The sequence below is a fragment of the Leptidea sinapis genome, chromosome 3 (assembly GCF_905404315.1).
Source record: "Leptidea sinapis chromosome 3, ilLepSina1.1, whole genome shotgun sequence".
In the NCBI taxonomy this organism is placed as follows: Eukaryota; Metazoa; Arthropoda; class Insecta; order Lepidoptera; family Pieridae; genus Leptidea; species Leptidea sinapis.
Genome location: NC_066267.1, coordinates 15,055,607 through 15,075,718, shown reverse-complemented (window position 1 = coordinate 15,075,718; position 20,112 = coordinate 15,055,607). Strand labels below are relative to the sequence as shown.

The following is a 20,112-nucleotide window of genomic DNA, read 5'->3' as shown; positions in this document are numbered from 1 at the left end:
CAGGTGAAATATTAAATGCAATAGAATACACAATAAACTGACCCTTTAACGTTTACAGAGCCCCTGATCCCCGAGTTTCAGTTGATGTTGCGGTGCACCCGGGGCCCTATAAATGTGGCATTCGTTTCAATTTCGTGTTTTACCAGCGCTCTAACAAACATGGGTAGGCAAAGTAGCATCCTTTGATTGATCGTATATTTTTTCATTTTTGTCCGCCCCCAGAAAATGGAAGAGGCCATTTAGGGCCGCAAAAAAAGAGAACTTTTAGAGAGTCAAGAAATGTGTGTCGGACTCCGAATCCGGTACATCTCCCGTTGTTAGGTCTTGATGACTTAAAGGTCGGTAAGACTATGGGAGGGAGGTGGGTTTCCTTTTTATCCGTCTTTACACAATATTATATTGTCTTTATACAAAATCATCTAATGACAATTCGTTTCATGAAATCTAATGTTAGATAGTCCAAGTGAAATTTAAATTATTAATGTTCTTAGCCACGTACTGACTGAGCGAGCAGCCGCGTGAGTGCCTCGGTCGGTCAAGACGTCCCGAGGCACCCAAAGCGTGACGACCTATTTCCATCGGTCTGTGTGCATCCGACATACATGCCCAGCCTTGTCCCACTTTAGCCTGGCGGTTTTTTCTCCCACATCAGCAATGCCAGTTCTGGAGCGCAGTTCCGTATTTCTAATGCGATCGATTAGCTTGACTCTCAGGATACTGCGATCCATAGCTCGCTGACAAATCTGGAGTTTAAATTTCTGATTTATTGTGAGATCTTTTGTGAATTGCACGGTACTCAAGTGTACATGCAAACTGCCCAAGCGTACAATTGTCTTATAATCTTACATTTATCCAATCCGTATGAGTACTTATGATTTTTCATATTGCTGTTCATATCCATATGTCCATCATAGCTGCAAACTCATCGAGCTGCTAGAACTTACATCCATTTTCTAACAAAACAAAGTACTCTCACTGATAGATAGCTTTTAATCTATTTAGATCATTGAGGAGGTACTTACTTACTACCTTAACATTTTGTTCTAGTATTGATGCAATTAAATTACTTTGAATATAAGTAATAATTTATTTAAAAGTATGTATATAATATATTCTTCCAATGTCTATCTTCCGTTAACCCCACTTAAATGATATAAATCTTAAGTGAATGAAATGAAATGGAGCCGAAATTAAATTAATTTGAACACAAATCTTGCTTCTCCGTTCGTTAGCTTTCTTATGGTGTCATTATATTAATTGGATGGAATCCACAATCCAAAAACGTCATGCAAGATCTATTCCAATGTGTTTTTACTTTAGATCATTTGTACGTCTGTCTACGGCCGTTTTCAATAACCTATCTATCTTTAGTTTAATTAACTAAAGGTAGACAAATCTATCCTTTTACGCTTACTTACATTTCAATCACCTATCGACGTAAAGTATTGGACTATAACTATATTGGACATAGCTATGGATAGATAAGATCTTGTCATTAAACGGTGACAGCAATGTATCCGAAACTAGATATACGTCATTGAAAACGGCCGTATGACAGCTGTGAAAACGTCGAAAAAAATAGAACTAACCTCTATTTTGAGCAATTCACGCACCTTAAGAGACTCCGCAAACTGCAGACTTTTGATCAGCCGATAGTTTGATTGGTTTCTTAATCAGTATGAAGATGTATGAGAGTGCACACATTATAACGATTCGGTATTGGCCGACAAAAAGTTTGATAGGCTACACGCCTTCAAACTGAACCGACAGCAAACTATCGGCCGACTGTTATATCAGTACAGCGCTCTTCTAGGCGCGCATACCACCGATTGTTTAGTCGGCCAGACTCATCAAAAGCCGATTTAAAACTAATAGCGAATGGTCCCTAAAACTGTCGGCCGATAGTTGTCTAGTGTGCGCACTCATCACAGACCCAACTGTTTAGTCGGGCCAGTGTGCGCACTTAACAGTCGAACTCAACCAAACTATCGGCCGATCGAAAGTCTGCAGTTTGCGGGGTCTCTAACACAAAGTGTCATACAAATCCCGAGTGTAAGACGTAGCTTGTCGCGCACACTAAAGTATTAAACCTGGTCTCTTTTTATCGGTTCTCTTGCAGCAAGTGACTCTATCTACACGTTTAAATTATCTAAGAGTCCACAGATGTTATAAATGTTCCAAATGTTATTCCGCGCACGTCACGCACACTAAACTAATATTCCTGGCCTGTTTTTATCGGTTGTCTAACAGCAATAGACTATAGACTTTCTTAGTTAATTATAAGATCTAGATAGCTAGACGTATAATTAACTAAGGTTTTTACTGAGAAAATTTAGTTTTAACCGTATTACGGCTCGTGAACCATATATCTCGATTGATATTGATATATGAGAAATAAACTCGTCAAAAGACCAGATAATTTTGTTAAGGCTTACGTACTACCTACTTTTTCCAATTTTGTAATACAAAAAGGCAATTTTAATTAGTTTTGAGTTTATTTATAAATATTATTGTTGTCTTAGTTCAATTTTCTGATAATTGTCGTTGCTGGCGATTGTGCCTGCTCCTTTTAGCGAATTTCTTGTGGATAGTTTCGTTCATGTGACTTCGAAGATAGTTAGAGTTGTCTTCAGACTTTGCTGGTCTGCAAAAATATGAATAATTACTTTTATTTAATTGACCTATCTCTAAAATCTTTCAAAGTTATTTTCACCACCGTCAATCCGTCGAATTCACTCGAATATTTTAAATACACATTTTTGATATATGACGAGAATCGGCAGAAAAAAAATGTATTTATTGCGATATAAAATGAGGTGGATATTTAATTTAAATTCCTTTGATGCTAATTTGAGACTAAAAAGGAACAAAATAAGCAGCAGGACGTTCAGCTGATGGTAATTGATACGCCCAGCCGATTACATTGTAGTGCCGCTCAGGATTCTTGAAATACCCAAAAATTCTTAGCGGCACTACAATTGCGCTCGTCACCTCGAGACATAAGATGCCCCCGGAAGTATAAGATATTAATGAAGCCGAATTATAAGGAAATCACAATACGGCGAGTTCAAATAATTTTGGTTGAACGGTTGCCTTAGTTGGAAGCTTGTTCGGGCCGAACCCCAGAAGGTCGCAGGTGCGAGTCCCGCATCGTTCATAAATTTTGGTTACAAATTTAATTTAAATAACATCAGAAGCAAGGAATATCACTTTAAAAATATAACAAATAATCGGATTTTAAAATCACATCAAGCCTTGTTTTTAGTAAAATTTTGTAACAATAAAATTTAAGCATTAAACAACCTAGGAGCGGTCGCTCCATTCCCAATCTGTCGTATCATTTACAAAGTCTTATATGTGTAGTAGTAGTAACCTTTACCACGCAAACGTTTTTTAATAATTCTATTGAATTTCGTAACACATTTATTTCATACATTATCTGGGATCATAATATTGAAAAGGCATTTACATCGCCCAACATAAAACTTACTTCCTCGTCTTAGCCGAATAGTAGGCATAACAAGTTTATGTTTGTTCCTAGCGCTAGCATTGCATGATTATCACAGTTTATAGAAAATTATCTAATATGCCATGTGCCATCTCTCTACTATACTCTATGTACCATCGACAAGATTGACCCACTTTGCTGATATGTTTTAAAATCATAAAGACAATAAGGTTTATATTTGCACGAAAGTGGACAATTAGTGGACTATCATAGTATAATAAAATGATAACAGTTACTTAGGAAATGTATGTTCAAGCGAATTTCGACCAACTTGTTTATTAAGTCGATACTTATACAATTTTCTCAATAGCATCTACATAAAGAACACTATTACGAACTTATTGAGATGCGGTCATTTCTACAGATTTCCTTCTATTTCAATAATACATGAAGATACAGTTACAGCGAGGTAAAAATTTGAATGCTTCTGTCTTCATTGTACAAATTCTTCAACTTACTTTCAGTCATACTGTATACAACACCAAAGCAAACCAAAATAAAATAGTGTAATTCAAAATATAATTACCCATCAGGATGGTTGGCCCAGTTGTATTCCGATATGCGAGTCTTCGATGATCGTAACATTTGTTTACACGTCGCACTAAAATACCAATATAATTTGATCAGTAGAAGCACGATACAGTAATAGAACATTAACATCATTCTGGAGCGCCGAACGCACGCACACATACATACGATTTACATAGCCGCTAAGCAATCTTGAGGAGACAAGGCTATTGAGGGCTACGCCTTATGCCGCCGAGACTGGTCGCTGTTCGAGTTAAATTAGCTGCGCCGTGGCGTTCGCGTCGACAATATTTTCGTATGTACCAACCCTAGCGGTCCGCCGAGACGTAGGTATAAATTTCAAGGAGACCGCTGAGATACGCAACTGTTCTATTACTTGTGTAATTGCGTTAGAAGAGTTTTTCGACCTGATTCCTGCCGCCGAAATCCACTACGAATGGCACGCCGCCAACTAGGATATCATCTGGATTTACCTTCTTTACTTTCTTTAACGTAATGAACGATACAACATGGGTACCTTAAAAAAAGTGCGTACAGTTTTCGGTCGGCATCCCTTCTGTGATTTCTCTGCTGCTGGAGAAAAAACGTGAGTGCCGGTGATAACTTAACAAGACCCGTACGCCTGTACTTCGAACGCAACCCAAACAGGAATGAATTGAACATAAAATTGCGGACTAAATATTGACAACTGCGGTACTGACTGCTTCCTTTACCTCGAAACACACAACAACAGCTATCGTCGACCATCTGACGACATTACTGCGTACGAGTGATAGGGATAGAGATAGTAATCGCTCGCAACCGCAATGTAATTCAGTAACGGCCCTTTTGTTTACATTATTTATCTCTTCTCGCTGGCCTTAGTATAGAAGGGTGTAAAGTATCAATGTTAGTGAAAATTAATCTTACCCCAAGTCTTTTTCAATTGCACAACTGATCAGGAATCTGTTTTTGTACACACTTGTATACAAATAAGGTCCGTAACACTTCTGAGTTATATTGGCAGTTTGACAAGCCAATATCAGCCCTATTAAAATAGCCCGGGGACCATGACCTACAATGAGGGGCCCACCATGATCATTCTAGAAGAAAATAAATTTTAAATTACTAAAAACTAATTCTGGTCTAATATTCTACAGAGCGTACAGTAAAGACTATACTCAGACTTTACTTAAGTCAAACTTAGCTGAGTTCAATCTTTGATTCTGTATTGATAGTCATTTGACAGCTGAGACTGTGCTCATGCAAAAGTTAAGTATATTTTCGATTATTCTTAAACAAACGTTAGCAATACAAAAGATTATTTATTTAGTTGAAATAGCTACATAAAGGTACTGCAGTACTCCAAAACTACCTTATTTAATCTACCAGTGGGAGGCTCCTTTGCACCGGATGCCGGCTAGATTATGGGTAGATACCACAATGTCGCTTATTTCTGCCGTGAAGCAGTAATGTGTAAGCATTACTCTGTTTCGGTCCGAAGGGTGCCGTAGCTAGTAAAAATAACTGGGCAAATGAGACTTGGCATCTTATGTCTCAAGGTGACGAGCGCATTTGAATTACTCAACAATTCTGAGCGGCACTGCATTGTATTGGGCAGGGCGTGTCAATTACCATAAGCTGAACGTTCTAGTCGCCTCGACCCTTATTTTCAAAAATAAATAAAAATATTTTAATATTGAACTGACTGTATTCTAATAGGCAGGGCGTATCAATTACCATCAGGTGAACATGCTGCTCGTCTCGTATCTAAATTGTCATAAAAAAATGCGAAGTATAACATAATCTATACTTATAACAAATCTGTAGAGATCAAATTTCTGTACAAAGAAAAAAAATGATCAAAAGCAAGTCAGGGGGATGTAAGAAGAGAAATAGAACAAGTCCCGATTTTTTTGGAATTTCTTATTTCTCTGTCTGTTGTCTGTTTGTACGGGCTAATCTCTGAAACTGTTGGACCGATTTAATTGTAATTGTAATTTTGCACCTACATCCCCGGTCAACATCTTAGATACTTTTCATCCCGGAAAATTAAAGAGATCCCGTGGGAAAGTTAAAAACCTATATTTACTTATATAGCGTAGTACACAACAACTTATGCACATAATTTAATAACATTTGGCATGTTGATATCTTCCATTGCCGGTCAATATCTTGGATACTTTTCATCCCGGAAAATGAAAGAGTTCGCGTGGAAAAGTAAGAAACCTATAGTTACTTATATAGCGCAGTACACAAGAACTTATGCACATAATTTCATAAATTTTGACATGTTGATACCGTATATTGCCGGTCAATCTCTTAGAAACTCTTCATCCCTAAAAATTAAAGTGTTTCCGTGGGACAGTTAAAAACCTATACTTACTTATATAGCGTAGTACACAACAACTTATGTACATATTTTAATAAAATATGGCATATTGATACTTTATATTGCCTGTCAACATTTTAAATACTTTTCATCCCAGAAAGTTAAAGAGTTCCCGTAGGAAAGTTAAAAAACCATAATAACTTATATAGCTTAATGCACAACAACTCATGCATCTAATTTAGTAAGATTTGGCATATTGATACCTTATATTGCCGGTCAATACTTTAAATACTTTTCATCCCAGTAAAATTAAAGAGTTTCCGTGGGGTACTTAAACAATTAAAGTAACTTATGCACATTATCAAAAAAAAAATAAAAAAAACCTTATATTTCCAATCAACATCTTGGATAATTTTCATCCTGTAACAATAATGATTTCCCCCGGGAACGTTAAAATATATAGTTTCATATATAGTTCAGTACACATCAACTTAAGCACCTAATATAGTAAGATTTGACAAGTTGATCTTAAATTGCCGGTAAAACAATGTGTATTATAAAATTTACAAATACCATAACAACATAAGTGACGGGTTCCCGCGGGAAAGTAAAACACTACAAAAACATAGCCCAGCATAGCGTCATTCATATTAAATCAATTGTGTGTGACGGACGTCATATCCACCTGAGGCAAAGAGTGAGAACAACAAGTCATTCAAGTCAGACATAATAAATAGGTACATCGATACATACTAAACTTAATCATACAACCCCGTGAAAATCTCAGCCCTACCATCTGGCTTCCAAAGAAGTATCTTCTAATATTATAAATACGAAAGTTTGTAATAATGTATGGACGTCTGGATGTATGTTTGTTGCTCTTTCACACGAAATCTACTTAATGGATTTTATTGAAACTTTACAATAATATAGCTTACATATCAGAATAACCCTTACATAACAGATATTTATAGTAGATAAATTTTGTCTATACTACATTATTTGAAGAAATATTTGAATAGTTATGACGATGACGATAAACAACCGAGTCCGCGATATTGTAGTGCGGTCCGGTGGCAGGCGGTGGGATGGGCATGCGGGTTGTCGGAAGACTTTGGGTGGAGTTATTAATTTTAAACGCCTGCAGTTCCAATTAATTAGCATTTTCAATGACTATCAACAAATTGTAGGGTCAAACCCTCAAAGAAGCAGGCATACCTTTGGGCATGCCATGTTTTTCCTACTCCCAACTCTACATGATTTGCTCACGCGTTTCTAAATCGCAAATCGTTATATGGCAAAACAACGTTTGCCGGGTCAGCTAGTTATAATATAAAATTCTTACTTCACAGAACCCTCCGGATTGTACTGTTGATCTTCGCGTATTATTTAAATGCCTGGACGAATGCACCAGCAGTGATGTGGCATTTACGTCGTAATGTCTTCTAAGTGTACCATCTTCTGAACTCAATTCTTTACAATATAACTCTTGATCCTGTGAGAATAAGGTTGAGTTTTACGTAACGGATAGAAGATCCACCGGATGTTAAAGCATTAACTGATCCGAGCCAGGATGCTGAAGAACTCAATTTAATTAATGAGCAGCTTATATAATTTATACGACTAGATAGACTGTGACAGCTGTGAAAACGTCGAAAACATAGACTTCAGAACTAACCTCTATTTTGAGCAATTCACGCACACTAACACAAAGTGTCATACAAATCGCCAGTTTAAGAAGTAGCTTGTCAGGCACACTAAACTAAAATTCCTGTCCTATTTTTATCGATTGTCTAACAGCAAGAGTCTCTATCTAGACGTATAAACTACGATGCCGCAGTCGCTCGTCGTACCCGAGGTAAACTAAGTCTGTACAAAAACTTAGCAATTAAAACTTATTGTGAATTGATCAATCGGCTCAATTTTTAAATATATATAAATAGCGCGTGCTTATTTAGAATAATTTGTAAATCATGTATGTTTTTCAAGTCGAAATTCAAAGTTCTGTCTCGACTATAACATAGAAAATTTCGAAAGCTTTCTATGAGTTCAATTTTTTTTTTAAATCGGTCCAGAAATGGCCGTGAAACAATTTAACACAGAAATGAATTGGAGTCACCCGGTGGGAGCTCCGCTCAGCTTCGATTCGCTTCGCTCAATTATTTAAGCATATAACAATTAATACAATGAGTGGGCTGGTTTGTGGTGTCAGTTTTAGAGTTTAAAAAATTGCATTTGGCTCCATACCTACTTTGCATAATACAATCACAGCGATCCGGTTCTCTTTATCACCCCACTCCATTTTAATATCGCAAAATATTATACAATGTATTGGCGCCAAAATGAGAAAGCTCTATGAACAATCATATAAAAATGACAGCTTCCAAATTCAAATGTAATATTTTGTTTATTTTTAATTGTAACAGTATTTATGGCCAGACTAAGTATTAAATAAAAGTATTTTATTTTGTATCTGTGGCATCGATCCAATTTACGTTAATGTTTGCCTCCTTTGGAAAACAGAAATGTATCTTATTGGTTAAAATGAGACATATTATTATATACATAGTTTGCTTTTAGCAATAATTAATTAAATGAATATATTTTAAAAAATGTCTGAAACAAAACTATGCCTACGTGCAAAAATAAACATGACTTGATAATGTAAGAAACTATAGAATATCTATCTTATATTATATCAAATTCTCGTGTCCCGGTGTTTGTTACACCCACCCCTAAATATATTTTGTAAATATTTTTTTGATATTTTTTTTTAAATTTTATTATGATTCAGCATTATTACATACAACTTCAAATCACTGGTCTACGATCAACACCTATTTTTGTATTGCGATTTTAAATTATTCTATTCCATCCACAGATACGCAATAGAGTTGCAATCGATGGCATTGCAATTGAATTTAATAATTATTGTAGTACAACACATTTAATGAACGATATATTTGGTAGATCTGGGAATCGGTCGTCATCTATTTTTATACGCCAAAAATTTTAATTATTGATTTTTTATTACTATATCTAGGTATAACTTTAATAAAAAGGTATCTCACATTACACTGTTCATTGATGGATTCACCAGAGCTATCCCTTGCACAGATGACATTCCCATCAATGATGTTGTGATAGCGTTCGGGCCATCGCATCTTACATCTCCTCTTGGAAATGAGAACCACATCGGTTTCTAATAGCTCCGGGGAATTCACTGTCTTACGTCCAAATAACTGAAATTGAAATTAATAATAATTACCAGCACCAGCGATCCACAACCAAAACTTTTGTGTCCCCTGTATTTTTTAAGCTTTCATTTGTATGTAATTTAAGTTGTCGGTGAGAAATAAAGAAATATTAGTATTATTATAGGCATAGATACTGTAGTGCTGGAAAATGATACGTTTTAAAAGTTAAGACTTAAATAAATACAATCAGTTTTGATGGAAAATGATGTGTTTGAAGAGTTAAGAATTAAATAAATTCATAACAGTTAAGATGACATATGCAAAAAATTAGTTTACCGCAAATGTTCCAACGGTTAAAGAGTTAGCAAGAAGATAGAATCAATTGAAGTTAAGTTAATTTTGTATTAATAATCTGCAATTATCTGTTGTATATTACTCGAGCGAGAAAATAGTTGATAATTGCTTTCTCGAATTAATCGCCAGCCTTAAGTTAATAAGAATACAGTTGCATAACATTACAAAGTCAAAAATATTTGAAGAGTCGTCTTTTCTACATATGAATAAACTAGCTGACCCGGCAAACGTTGTTTTGCCATATAAAGTATAATTCACGCGATAGTTTTATAAGTAATAAAATATTGACTATATTATAGCCTGTACATCATTTTGTTCTATTGTCAATAGTTTTTGCAGCGCACGCAAAAATAGGTTTACGATTTTACACCTTGTGTTACAAAATAGCAATATTATTACGGATCCCTAATTTTGAAAAAAAAAAAACACAGCCTTCCTCGATAAATGGACTACCCAACACTGAAAGAATCATTCCAATCGGACCAGTAGTACCAGAGATTAGCGCGTTCAAACAAACAAACAAACAAACAAACAAACAATGCAGCTTTATAATATTATATATTAGTATAGATTAATAAAAAATAAATTAATTAAATTTAAAAAAAATCACACAATTCAAATAGGATTTAACAACTACAAAAATTATGAAATAATACATTAGATAAGATAGAAATTCAAATACAAGATCATATTTGCGTTCCAAACCTATACCAGTTGAAGGCTCGTTTGCTATAGGATGCCGGCTAGAATATGGGTACCACAACGGTGCCTATTTCTGCCTTGAAGCAGTAATGTGTAAGCATTATTGTGGTTCAGTCTGAAAGGCGTGGCTAGTGAAATTACTGGGCAAATGAGACTTAACAGCTTATGTCTCAAGGTGACGAGCGCAATTGTAGTCCCGCTCAGAATTTTTCAGCTCAAGAATCCTGAGTGAGAACTGCATTGTGATGGGCAGGGCATATAAATTACCATCAGCTGAACGTTCTGCTCGTCTCGTCCCTTCTATCATAAAAATTTGAAGTCAAAATGTAGAAGAGATTGAGCTAGCAAAATTTAACTTTTAGCTAAAATAAATATCTACGAATTTAAGATGTATGCTCTTAATTTTTGTATAAGAATTATAATGCATTGGTTTGATTAAATATTTACTATTTTGTTGTAAAGGACTACAGGTTGTAAAGTTTCTTATTAATTTAATGTTAATTTTCAGCAATTACTTGCTTTTTTAATCCTTTAAAAAGCGTCTTATTAAATCATTACCGTAAATAATTCAAATTCATACTAACATCACCAAATGACTCCACCGAACCCCAACCAGCGATAGAGCCAACAGTTCCTGGTTTCTCAGCTTCTTCACTTTGGTTATTATAAGCTATTTGTTTTGGTATAAAGTCACAGCCGCGAACTCTTTTCTCAAAATTGAAACTGTCTTCAACTCTTACTACTGCTATGTCGTTTATCATCCACCGAATGTTATCTAGTTGGTCAGCATCATACACATAGTCTGCAAAAGTAGATAAGTTATCTATAATATAAAATGCCGGTTTTTTTTCTTCTGTTATACTGCTAAAACTACTGATCCTAACGGAATAACACTTATAACATAAGATCTAGCGGCTTTCGGAGTAGGTTTTTCTTGTTATTCTATAGGATCACTTTATTGTACGTCCGTCTGGCTGTCAAGACCCTTTATACGTGAATGCGGAGATATCGAATTGAAATTATAAAGATATACTCAAGTCTACACAGTCTCTATAAACTGTGAAAAACTGCTTTGACTTGAATCTTCGTTGACTCAGAATTATGCAAGTAATACCATCTCATAATCCGTCTGAAAACTATATATTTGTAATTAGATCATAAAAAAAGTTCCTTAATTTTGAATTAACTTAACCATGTCATGTGGAGTATCGTATGATAGGACTTCATTGGCACAAGCTTAAACAGATTTATTTAATGAAAACTTTAAACGTTAAAACGTAATCTCTTTTTTATAAGGTACTTATAAACTTCCGACTTTTTTTAAATATAATTACGGGAAGAAATTGATCAATCGGAATCAGTTTAATATCAAAAAAACTTGAAGAGATCCTAGGTAGGTGTTTAAAAAATAATAATTTAACTATACTAATATTATAAGGTTGAAAGATTTGATTATTTGTTTGTTTGCATTGAATAGGCTCCAATGACATAGGCTATATTGCTATTTTCAAAAAAAAATTGGGAACCTTACTAAAACTTTAATAATGTAACCTATCATCAGCCGGAAGACGTCCACATCTGGACAAAGGCCTCCCCCAAAGATTTCTACGACATCCAACGTATTCCGGCGATCCAGATCGTCGGTCCATCTTGTGGGAGGCCTATCTACACTGCGTCTTCGGGTACGTGGTCGCCATTCGAGGACTTGAATGCCCCGACGGCCAACTATATGCCCTGCCCACTGCCACTTCAGTTTCGCAATCATTTGGACTATGTCAGCGACATTGGTTCTCCTACGGATCTCCTCATTTCTGATTCGATCTCACAGGGAAACTCCGAGCATAGCCCTCTCCATTGCCCTCTGAGTAACCCAATGTGTAAAAACATACTTTACTATTATTTAATATGATAGAATGAAATAGCGTACTACGACTTAGCAGTATACATCATTATTTCCAAAATCGAAATACCACTACTACGCGTTCAATCCTGTGTGTACGCGGACGAAGTGGCGGGGTATGAGCTAGTTAATTTGTTAATTCAAACAGCTAACAAAAAGTATTCTAAATTTATATAAAAGATTTCAACGGCAATTATTACCAGCCAGTTCTAAAAACAATATAGAGTGACACATACCCTTGGAAACACATTTCCAAACCGCTTTCTTCGCTCCATTCCGTATGCACTCTTCGTCAGTATTCTTTTCATACCATCTGAATATAGTTAAGAAATTTGAAAAAATGTCTCAAGTCATCAAATGCTCGTGGTAGTCCGTGGGTTGTTACCTTACCCAAGACCCTCACAAATAGCGAGGTAAGCGGTCGCTGGTCCATACATGAATGTCGTTCATGCTACCATTTACCAGAGGACTTCCCTTGCACAGGATGCCGCCTAGATTATGAATACTACAACGGCGGCTATTTCTGCCGTGAAGCAGTAATGTTTAAGCATTATTGTGTTTCGGTCTGAAGGTTAGCTAGTAAAATTACTGGGCAAATGAGACTTAACATCTTATGTCTAAAGGTGACGAGCACAATTTTAGTGCCGCTCAGAATTTTTGGGTTTTTCAAGAATCCAGAGCGGCACTGCATTGTGATGGGCAGGGCGTATAAATTAACATCAGCTGAATGTCCTGCTCGTCACGACCCTTATTATCATAAAAAAAACAATGCTCATGAAAGGGGGGCTTTTTATTTATATTTTGGTAAAATGACATGTACAATTAAAAGTATATTTCTTTAATTTTAATCTACTAGTTAGCATAAAAATAACATTTAGGTACTTATTTACAGTGTATGTTACTTCTTCTCATTAAAGCTCATCATTCCCAAAGTCGTGGTAAATGGTAAAACACGTATATTTGATATTTATAAGTATAACTGTTGGACCTAAAAGAATAAAAGTTATTTTGTTTGTTTCAAATAGTCCGTCAATAAAAAACTGTTTCATGATAAGAAACCCACATAAAAGGCCAATGTAAATTTAATTGGTTGTATGCTGTTATTATTTTTAAATGTTTTCATTTAGATGTAAGTGTCTCGTTTGGTAGCATACTTTATAATATAGCCCGAACAGCTAACTTCTGCTCCAAAATAATTGAATATGTACATACCAGCAGCAATAACCCATACAAATTGTAACTAAAATAGACCAATCTCGCAATTTTTCTTTGTCCGTTAGAGAACGAATCCTTTTTACTGCGTTTGCAGCAAGTGTGCTCAATAAGTTAACTATTATTTTTTATATTTTATCGCATAGGAAAGACAACTTATAATAATTGATTATTTGAGAGCACTATTCGAGTTTGGCATTTAATCATAAGGTAAAGTTAATATAATACATTTCGTTTCTTTACCATTAAGTAGTAATTTATTAGCTTTAAAACACTCTAAAACACCAGTAAGAGCATTGTGCACATTGTCAAAATTAGTTAATTAAAGGTTAACTCTAAACATTATTGATGTATCATCTGCGAATAACAAAATTCGATGTTTATCCTTAACGAAATAAGGTAGATCATTTATATAAACTGGGTATAGAAAATGTCCTAAAATCGAGCCCTGTGGAACCCCCATTTTAACAACTGATACAGAAGACCTTCAAAAGTCTACAGCTTAAGTAGCAAACCATCATGTCCAATGATGACCAATGTTTCGTCATTACCACACTGTCCACCGTCGCTGTCACTGCCTTCGAAATAGTAACTTAAAGGTGGAATATCTTGTGTGCCTGTTGTTATGTCGGTTACCACCATAGGCATACAATTAACTAGCATTTAGAAAAACAAAGCGTGCAAGAGAAAACAACAAGGCGTCGCGATGATTTATTAAGAAAAAAATTTATATTTTTATAAAACCTACGAAGAAAATTTAAAAATACTAATAAACTATCGAATAAAATAAGTTTTGTGTTGATAGCTATAAACTATGATTAGTTTTACGATAATATAAAAAATTCAAATAAAAAATAAATCTAATCTGATTTTTTTTCGTAATCGTGTTTCCAAAACTGCAATAATTTAGATAAAGAAATGAAGATAAACATGTCAAAAACTGGAACCGTAGTATTTGTAGAAGAAGTATTTTAAGTAGATTTTCAAAAATGTTACTTTATAAGACTACAGCGCCTTGACAGAAATACAGCAAGATAGAAAAGGTAAGCGATTCAGTCATTGACTGTAATCAATTTTGATTAACAAGTCGTTAACAGTCAGCCACGCTTGGCATTACCTCTTTCTTACCTTAGTATTTTGAATATTATACCACTAGCTAACGCACACATTGACAAATGAAAATTTATCACGTCTTATCGGGCTGTCAAGTCATCTATATGCTTTTTATTACTACACGAGCAGACGTTCAGACGAGCAGGACGTTCAGCTGATAGTAATTGTTACGCCCTGCCCATTACAATGCAGTGCCGATCAGGATTCTTGAGTAATTCTGAGTGGCACTACAACTGTGCTCGTCACCTTGAGATATGTCTTAAGTCTCATTTGCCCAGTAATTTTAGTAGCTACGCTGCCCGTCAGACCGAAACACAGTAATTCTTAGGTAAGGCTTCACGGAAGAAATAGGCGCCGTTGTGCCATAATCTATCCGATATCCTGTACAAAGGAGCCTCCCACTGGTTAAAGATAGAAAAGTAGAATAAAGAGTTATACTCTAAGTATATGGTAATTCAACCTCCTAACTAGAACAAAAGTACAAGTATATCGTCATCACAGAAATAGGTGTAGTTAAGGTAATGCCCTTAATATCTATGATAAAAACTTACTTATGTGTACCAGAAACAACATAGAAATGCTTAACATCTTCTATGCATGCTGCTGATGTCAGAATATGCTGATGGTCCACTATAACTCCTCCACACAACCAATTCGCGTCTACAGAGGTCTCTGTGCGAGCTGGTCTGAGGTAAACCTATAAAGTCAAATAAATAAAGTAAAATTTATCAATTTCAACATATTAAGGAGATATAGTCTTAAACTTACCAACTTAACTTGAACCGGTTTTACTATCTCGGCTGATAACTCTTAAAATATTATAAAGAGTTAATCAATAAAATTCTTTTGGCTATTTTTAAAGATCAGTTTATTATTTACAACTTTCTTTCTGAGTTATTGGACTACCGGGCGTAGTCAAAAATTTCAAGATACGCATAAAATATAATGGTACAAATTCAACAAACAAAATTCAAATATTGTTAAAGTTATACTTCTTAAGGTGCGTTATGAAAAAACGATTAGTGTGAAATTTTAAGATGCGCGTGCATCACTGTAACACAAAAGTAACAGGGCAGTAAATTTTCTGACGTTTGCGACATTTGTTATTTTTTTTTGGTTTCTTCGTCTATTATTAGGACAGGCAAAGGGTTCAAGCCCATACAGCCGTATTCGCTATTAGATAATTAACTGTCAAAGCCATCTTTGCAAGATTTTTACAATATTGTTCTTTGTACAAACGTAGAACAGCAGGAGGAATAAATAATTTTAAGGATTTTTGCTTTGTTACGCCAAAGAAGTATAACTTCTTGCGTGCGTACATAAGTACACACACGCACTTTTCTTTTTCAAGAAGGCGCTAGAAGCTCCACCTAAAACTGTAAGCATCTTGTGATTTTATGCTCAGGATGTGACCCTAAACCTTAAAAGAAAGAAAAATTTAATAGGAAATTTAGTGCAAGGGAAAATTCTAGTTTTACTGGCCTAGTAGGAGCCATTTCTTAAAGCTCTATAGACTACAATATAATAATTAAACAGCAAATTTCGTACCATATATGGTCTCGTGTCTCCAGCTTCTTGCCCGTTTATGATTCTTCTTGTTGCGTTAAAATGTTTGACATTATTTGTTAAACTGTTATTTGCACAAACTTGAAAACAAGAAAATTTACAATTAACACGATTTATTTACGCCGTAGCTAGTGAAATTTCTGGGCAAATGAGACTTAACATCTTATGTCAAGGTGATAAGCGCAACTGTAGTGCCGCTCAAAATTTTTGGGTTTTTGCAAGAATCCTGAGCGGCACTGTATTGTAATGGGTAGGGTGTAGCAATTACCATCAGCTGAACGTTCTGCTCGTCTCGTCCATTATTTTCATAAAAAAAACTAATGCAAATATTTTTCTTTAACATTGAATAAGTCACCCATGCAATCAATGCATCTTTGCCAACGCAGTGGCAGTTTATTGATGCCCTTCTTAAAGAAATCAGCTTGACGGGCGGCAACAAATTCTTCAAAGGCCTTTTTGTACTGCTTCTCGGTTATTGAATTTTTTTCCCGCTAAGAAGTTATCCAAATTCTGGAAAAAGTCATAAAAGGAGTCTGTAGGTGCAAGGCCTGGTAGGTAGAACGGGTGACGGAGAGCTTCGAACCCCAGTTCTTGCAACTTGGAGACCGTCTGCTGTGCAGTATGAGGTCGCGCGTTGTCGTGCAGGAGCAGCGGAGACGAGCGATTGACCAATGTTGGTTGGAGATGTACCAGCTTCTCCATCATTGTGTTCAGTTCTTCATAGAACACATCTGTAGTAATGCTCACCCCGTTTGGTAAGAAGCTATGATGAATCACACCGGCGCTAGACCACCAAACAGTGACCATAACTTTTCTAGAGGTAAGTTTTCGTTTAGGGCATTGTTTAGATGCTGAACCAGGATCCAACCAACTTGCTGAGTGCTTGCGGTTATCAAACAGAATCCATTTTTCATCACTCTGTTGAGCAGTGCAATTCACGTCTCGACGCGTACTTCACGCTAGCGATCATTGGGTTCGTGGGGCACCCATTTGTCAAGCTTCTTTACCTTGAGAATTTGCAACGCAAATGGACCAATATTGTTTTGACGCTAACTTCGAAAGCTGTTGCTAATTCAGCCGTAGCTTCCACAATCGCCTTTAATTCGTCATTGTCGACCAAAGTCTTCGGACGACCGCAAGCTTCATTTTTCAGGTCGTAATTCCCAGAACGGAAGCAAGCAAACCAATAACAAGTGGTGCGTTGGTTTGTAGTGTTAGCTCCGTAAACGTCGTTGATGTTGCGTGCCGCATACTCATATACCATAATTACTCGAATTTTTAGCATATCCATGATGACGAAAAAAATTGCTATGCGATGAAAATGTGACACTAATCAAATGACTATACACAAATGACTACTTTTGGAAAAAGAATTCCATGTTTTTAAAATAAAATTAATTTGAAATTAAAATTCTTAGCCACCCAAAAATTATTTTGATTTGAAATGGCCAGTACTGCAGAACGGCAATTTCATAGGTAAAGACCTATTTTAATATGTATTTCGAAAACTAGCGAAGCGGGTGCATATTAGTAATGAGAGGTGAAAAATCTAAGGTTTATGAGTTTGCAGCTGACTTTTCTTTACACTAAGACGAACAAATTTTTGGACGTCTTCTAGAGTACGAGCCGAATTCTCCACCTTCGCACGCCACTCCACAAATAAGGATATCATCCCCACCATCTGGATGTGTAGCGTTTCTCTACAGTGCGGTTTTCAAGGAACTTTCTTCCGCGTACAACCAAGCTGTGGAATGAGCTTTCTTGTACGGTGTTTCCAGGACTATCCGACATGGGTACTCAAAAGTTTCCTTTGGTGTTGCAAGATATTGTGGGCGGCGGTGATCACTTAACACCAGGTGACCCGTACGCTCGTTTGTCCTCCGCTATCTTTTTTTTTATGGAATAGGAGGACAAACGAGCGTACGGGTCACCTGGTATTAAGTGATCACCGCTGCCCACAATCTCTTGCAACACCAGAGGAATCACAAGAGCGTTGCCGGCCTTTAAGGAAGTTGTACGCGCTTTTTTTTAAGGTACCCATGTCGTATCGTCCCGGAAACACCGCAAAAGGAAGCTCATTCCACAGCTTTGTAGTACGAGGAAGAAAGCTCCTTGAAAACCGCACTGTGGAGGACCGCTACACATCCAGATGGTGGGGATGCCATCTTAACATGTGGCGTGTCGTTCGACTATCATAATAAAAAAAAGAGAACTTAGGGTCTTTAAGAGGTCGTTAGACCACTATTTGCGACGGTCTTCATGTACTTGTCTGTCATTCGAAAGGCAGTCGCGGAGGGAATCTAGTAAAATATAACATAACAAAGCAGATCTTGAGAATATTATCTACATAATAAAATTCTAAATAAAGTGGTAACAAATTCTCGTTTGAAACCATTATTCTTGACCACTGGTAATAAATTGTCATATTATGGTATGTTAGTATGTTGCTCAGCAGCTAATATTAAATACATGTATTACAAAAGAGAGCCATACGCGCCATTTATAATTTAAGACCGCATTTTTATTTATAGAAATCAGTATTTTGACAAATGCTTCCTAATATGTGAACCATAAACATATGACAGCATTATATAAATTTATATACATTTCTGAAGAATATTGATAATCATTATATTAACACAAGACGTAGAAATAGACTTGTTGTTCAAAATTTATGACTTCATAAGACTTATAAATATATTAAAAACATTGGAAATATGTAACAAAATTGGGTATGCAAATATATAATAAACTTCCACATCATGTTACTGAACTTCCGTTACATAAATTTAAGCATAATATTAAGGAAATTTTAATGAAGAAAGCGTATTATAGTTCAGGAATGTGTAGATGATACAAATGTATGGATAATATTATAACTGTAAAGGGAGGATAAAACTTGCTGAGATTCGGCCAGTTCTTCTCACAACAGGCCTCCTGGTACTCTCTTTAAGCAGATGGCATCAAAATTGACTTAGATACGTGAAAAAATTGTGCCTTAATGAATAAAGAAATTTCATTTCATTCGAGCGGTCAAAACTCGGAAATTGCCTCCCTTCAAATGCCTATGTATCTAAGGTCCCTATTCTCATTTTCTCAACACGTCCATCCTCGTTGGCTAATTATATTTGTCCAGACAATACTCTTTCATCTTTATTATTATCTTTAGATGACCATACCAATCAGCAATTCCTTACCAATATCAGTATTAATTAAAAAAATCACTGTTAACCAGTATTGCATCATAACTACTCTGATTTATAATAACATTGCGAATACTATTTAATTTCACGCGCGACTTGAAAGGAATCGGGCAATCATAATTGCGTTTCGTAATCTTAAACTAAATACTTATAACTAACACAGTCAAGTAGTTATTAGTTGAAAATGAAAAGAAACATTACAACAAAATACTAGATTCCACCCGAATCAGGCTGCCATCTGGTATTCTACAACGATCTGTTTTGAACAAACACTTTGCTTAATCAATTAGAGGTTGTAGTCTCGAACCGATAAGAATAATATCTCAAACACATGGTCGAATTTGGTACGGCTGGACCATCGCACGGTCCGGTGGGCGCCTCGTACCAATTGGTCCGGCGTAGTACTCAGTATGGTCTGGACGATAATAATACTTTTATGCGATGGACAATATGACATTCTATGGAATATGGTGCTCTCCGTTTTTATGACAGTACGGCACAAGACGGACAGAACGTTC

At 35.8% G+C, this 20,112-nt stretch overlaps 1 protein-coding gene across 2 annotated transcripts; it reads right to left on the bottom strand.

Annotated features, from left to right (window-relative positions):
- Window positions 1–2,459: 2,459 nt before the first annotated feature.
- On the bottom strand, window positions 2,460–19,685 carry LOC126979549 (uncharacterized). 2 transcript variants are annotated; one of them, XM_050828908.1, is made up of 10 exons: window positions 19,589–19,685; window positions 16,374–16,471; window positions 15,377–15,522; window positions 12,737–12,813; window positions 11,185–11,402; window positions 9,419–9,589; window positions 7,693–7,842; window positions 4,946–5,118; window positions 4,035–4,109; window positions 2,460–2,644 (listed from the first exon to the last, which is right to left on the bottom strand). In XM_050828908.1, exons 1-10 carry the CDS (start codon window positions 19,635–19,637, stop codon window positions 2,524–2,526), a joined length of 1,278 nt encoding a protein of 425 aa, XP_050684865.1. In that variant the 5' UTR covers window positions 19,638–19,685; the 3' UTR covers window positions 2,460–2,523. The 2 variants fall into 2 exon arrangements, with proteins under 2 accessions (XP_050684865.1, XP_050684866.1); XM_050828909.1 differs by lacking the exon at window positions 19,589–19,685 and adding an exon at window positions 17,139–17,412.
- Between the last annotated feature and the right edge of the window lie 427 nt (window positions 19,686–20,112).

Coding starts and splice junctions, on each gene's coding strand:
- LOC126979549 (XM_050828908.1), bottom strand. CDS start 19,637: ATGATGCAATACTGGTTAACAGTGATTTTTTTAATTAATACTGATATT. Junction 15,523..16,373: donor GAGACACGAGACCATATATG/GTACGAAATTTG, acceptor TTGACTTTATAG/GTTTACCTCAGACCAGCTCG. Junction 2,645..4,034: donor TGGGCCAACCATCCTGATGG/GTAATTATATTT, acceptor ATATTTTTGCAG/ACCAGCAAAGTCTGAAGACA.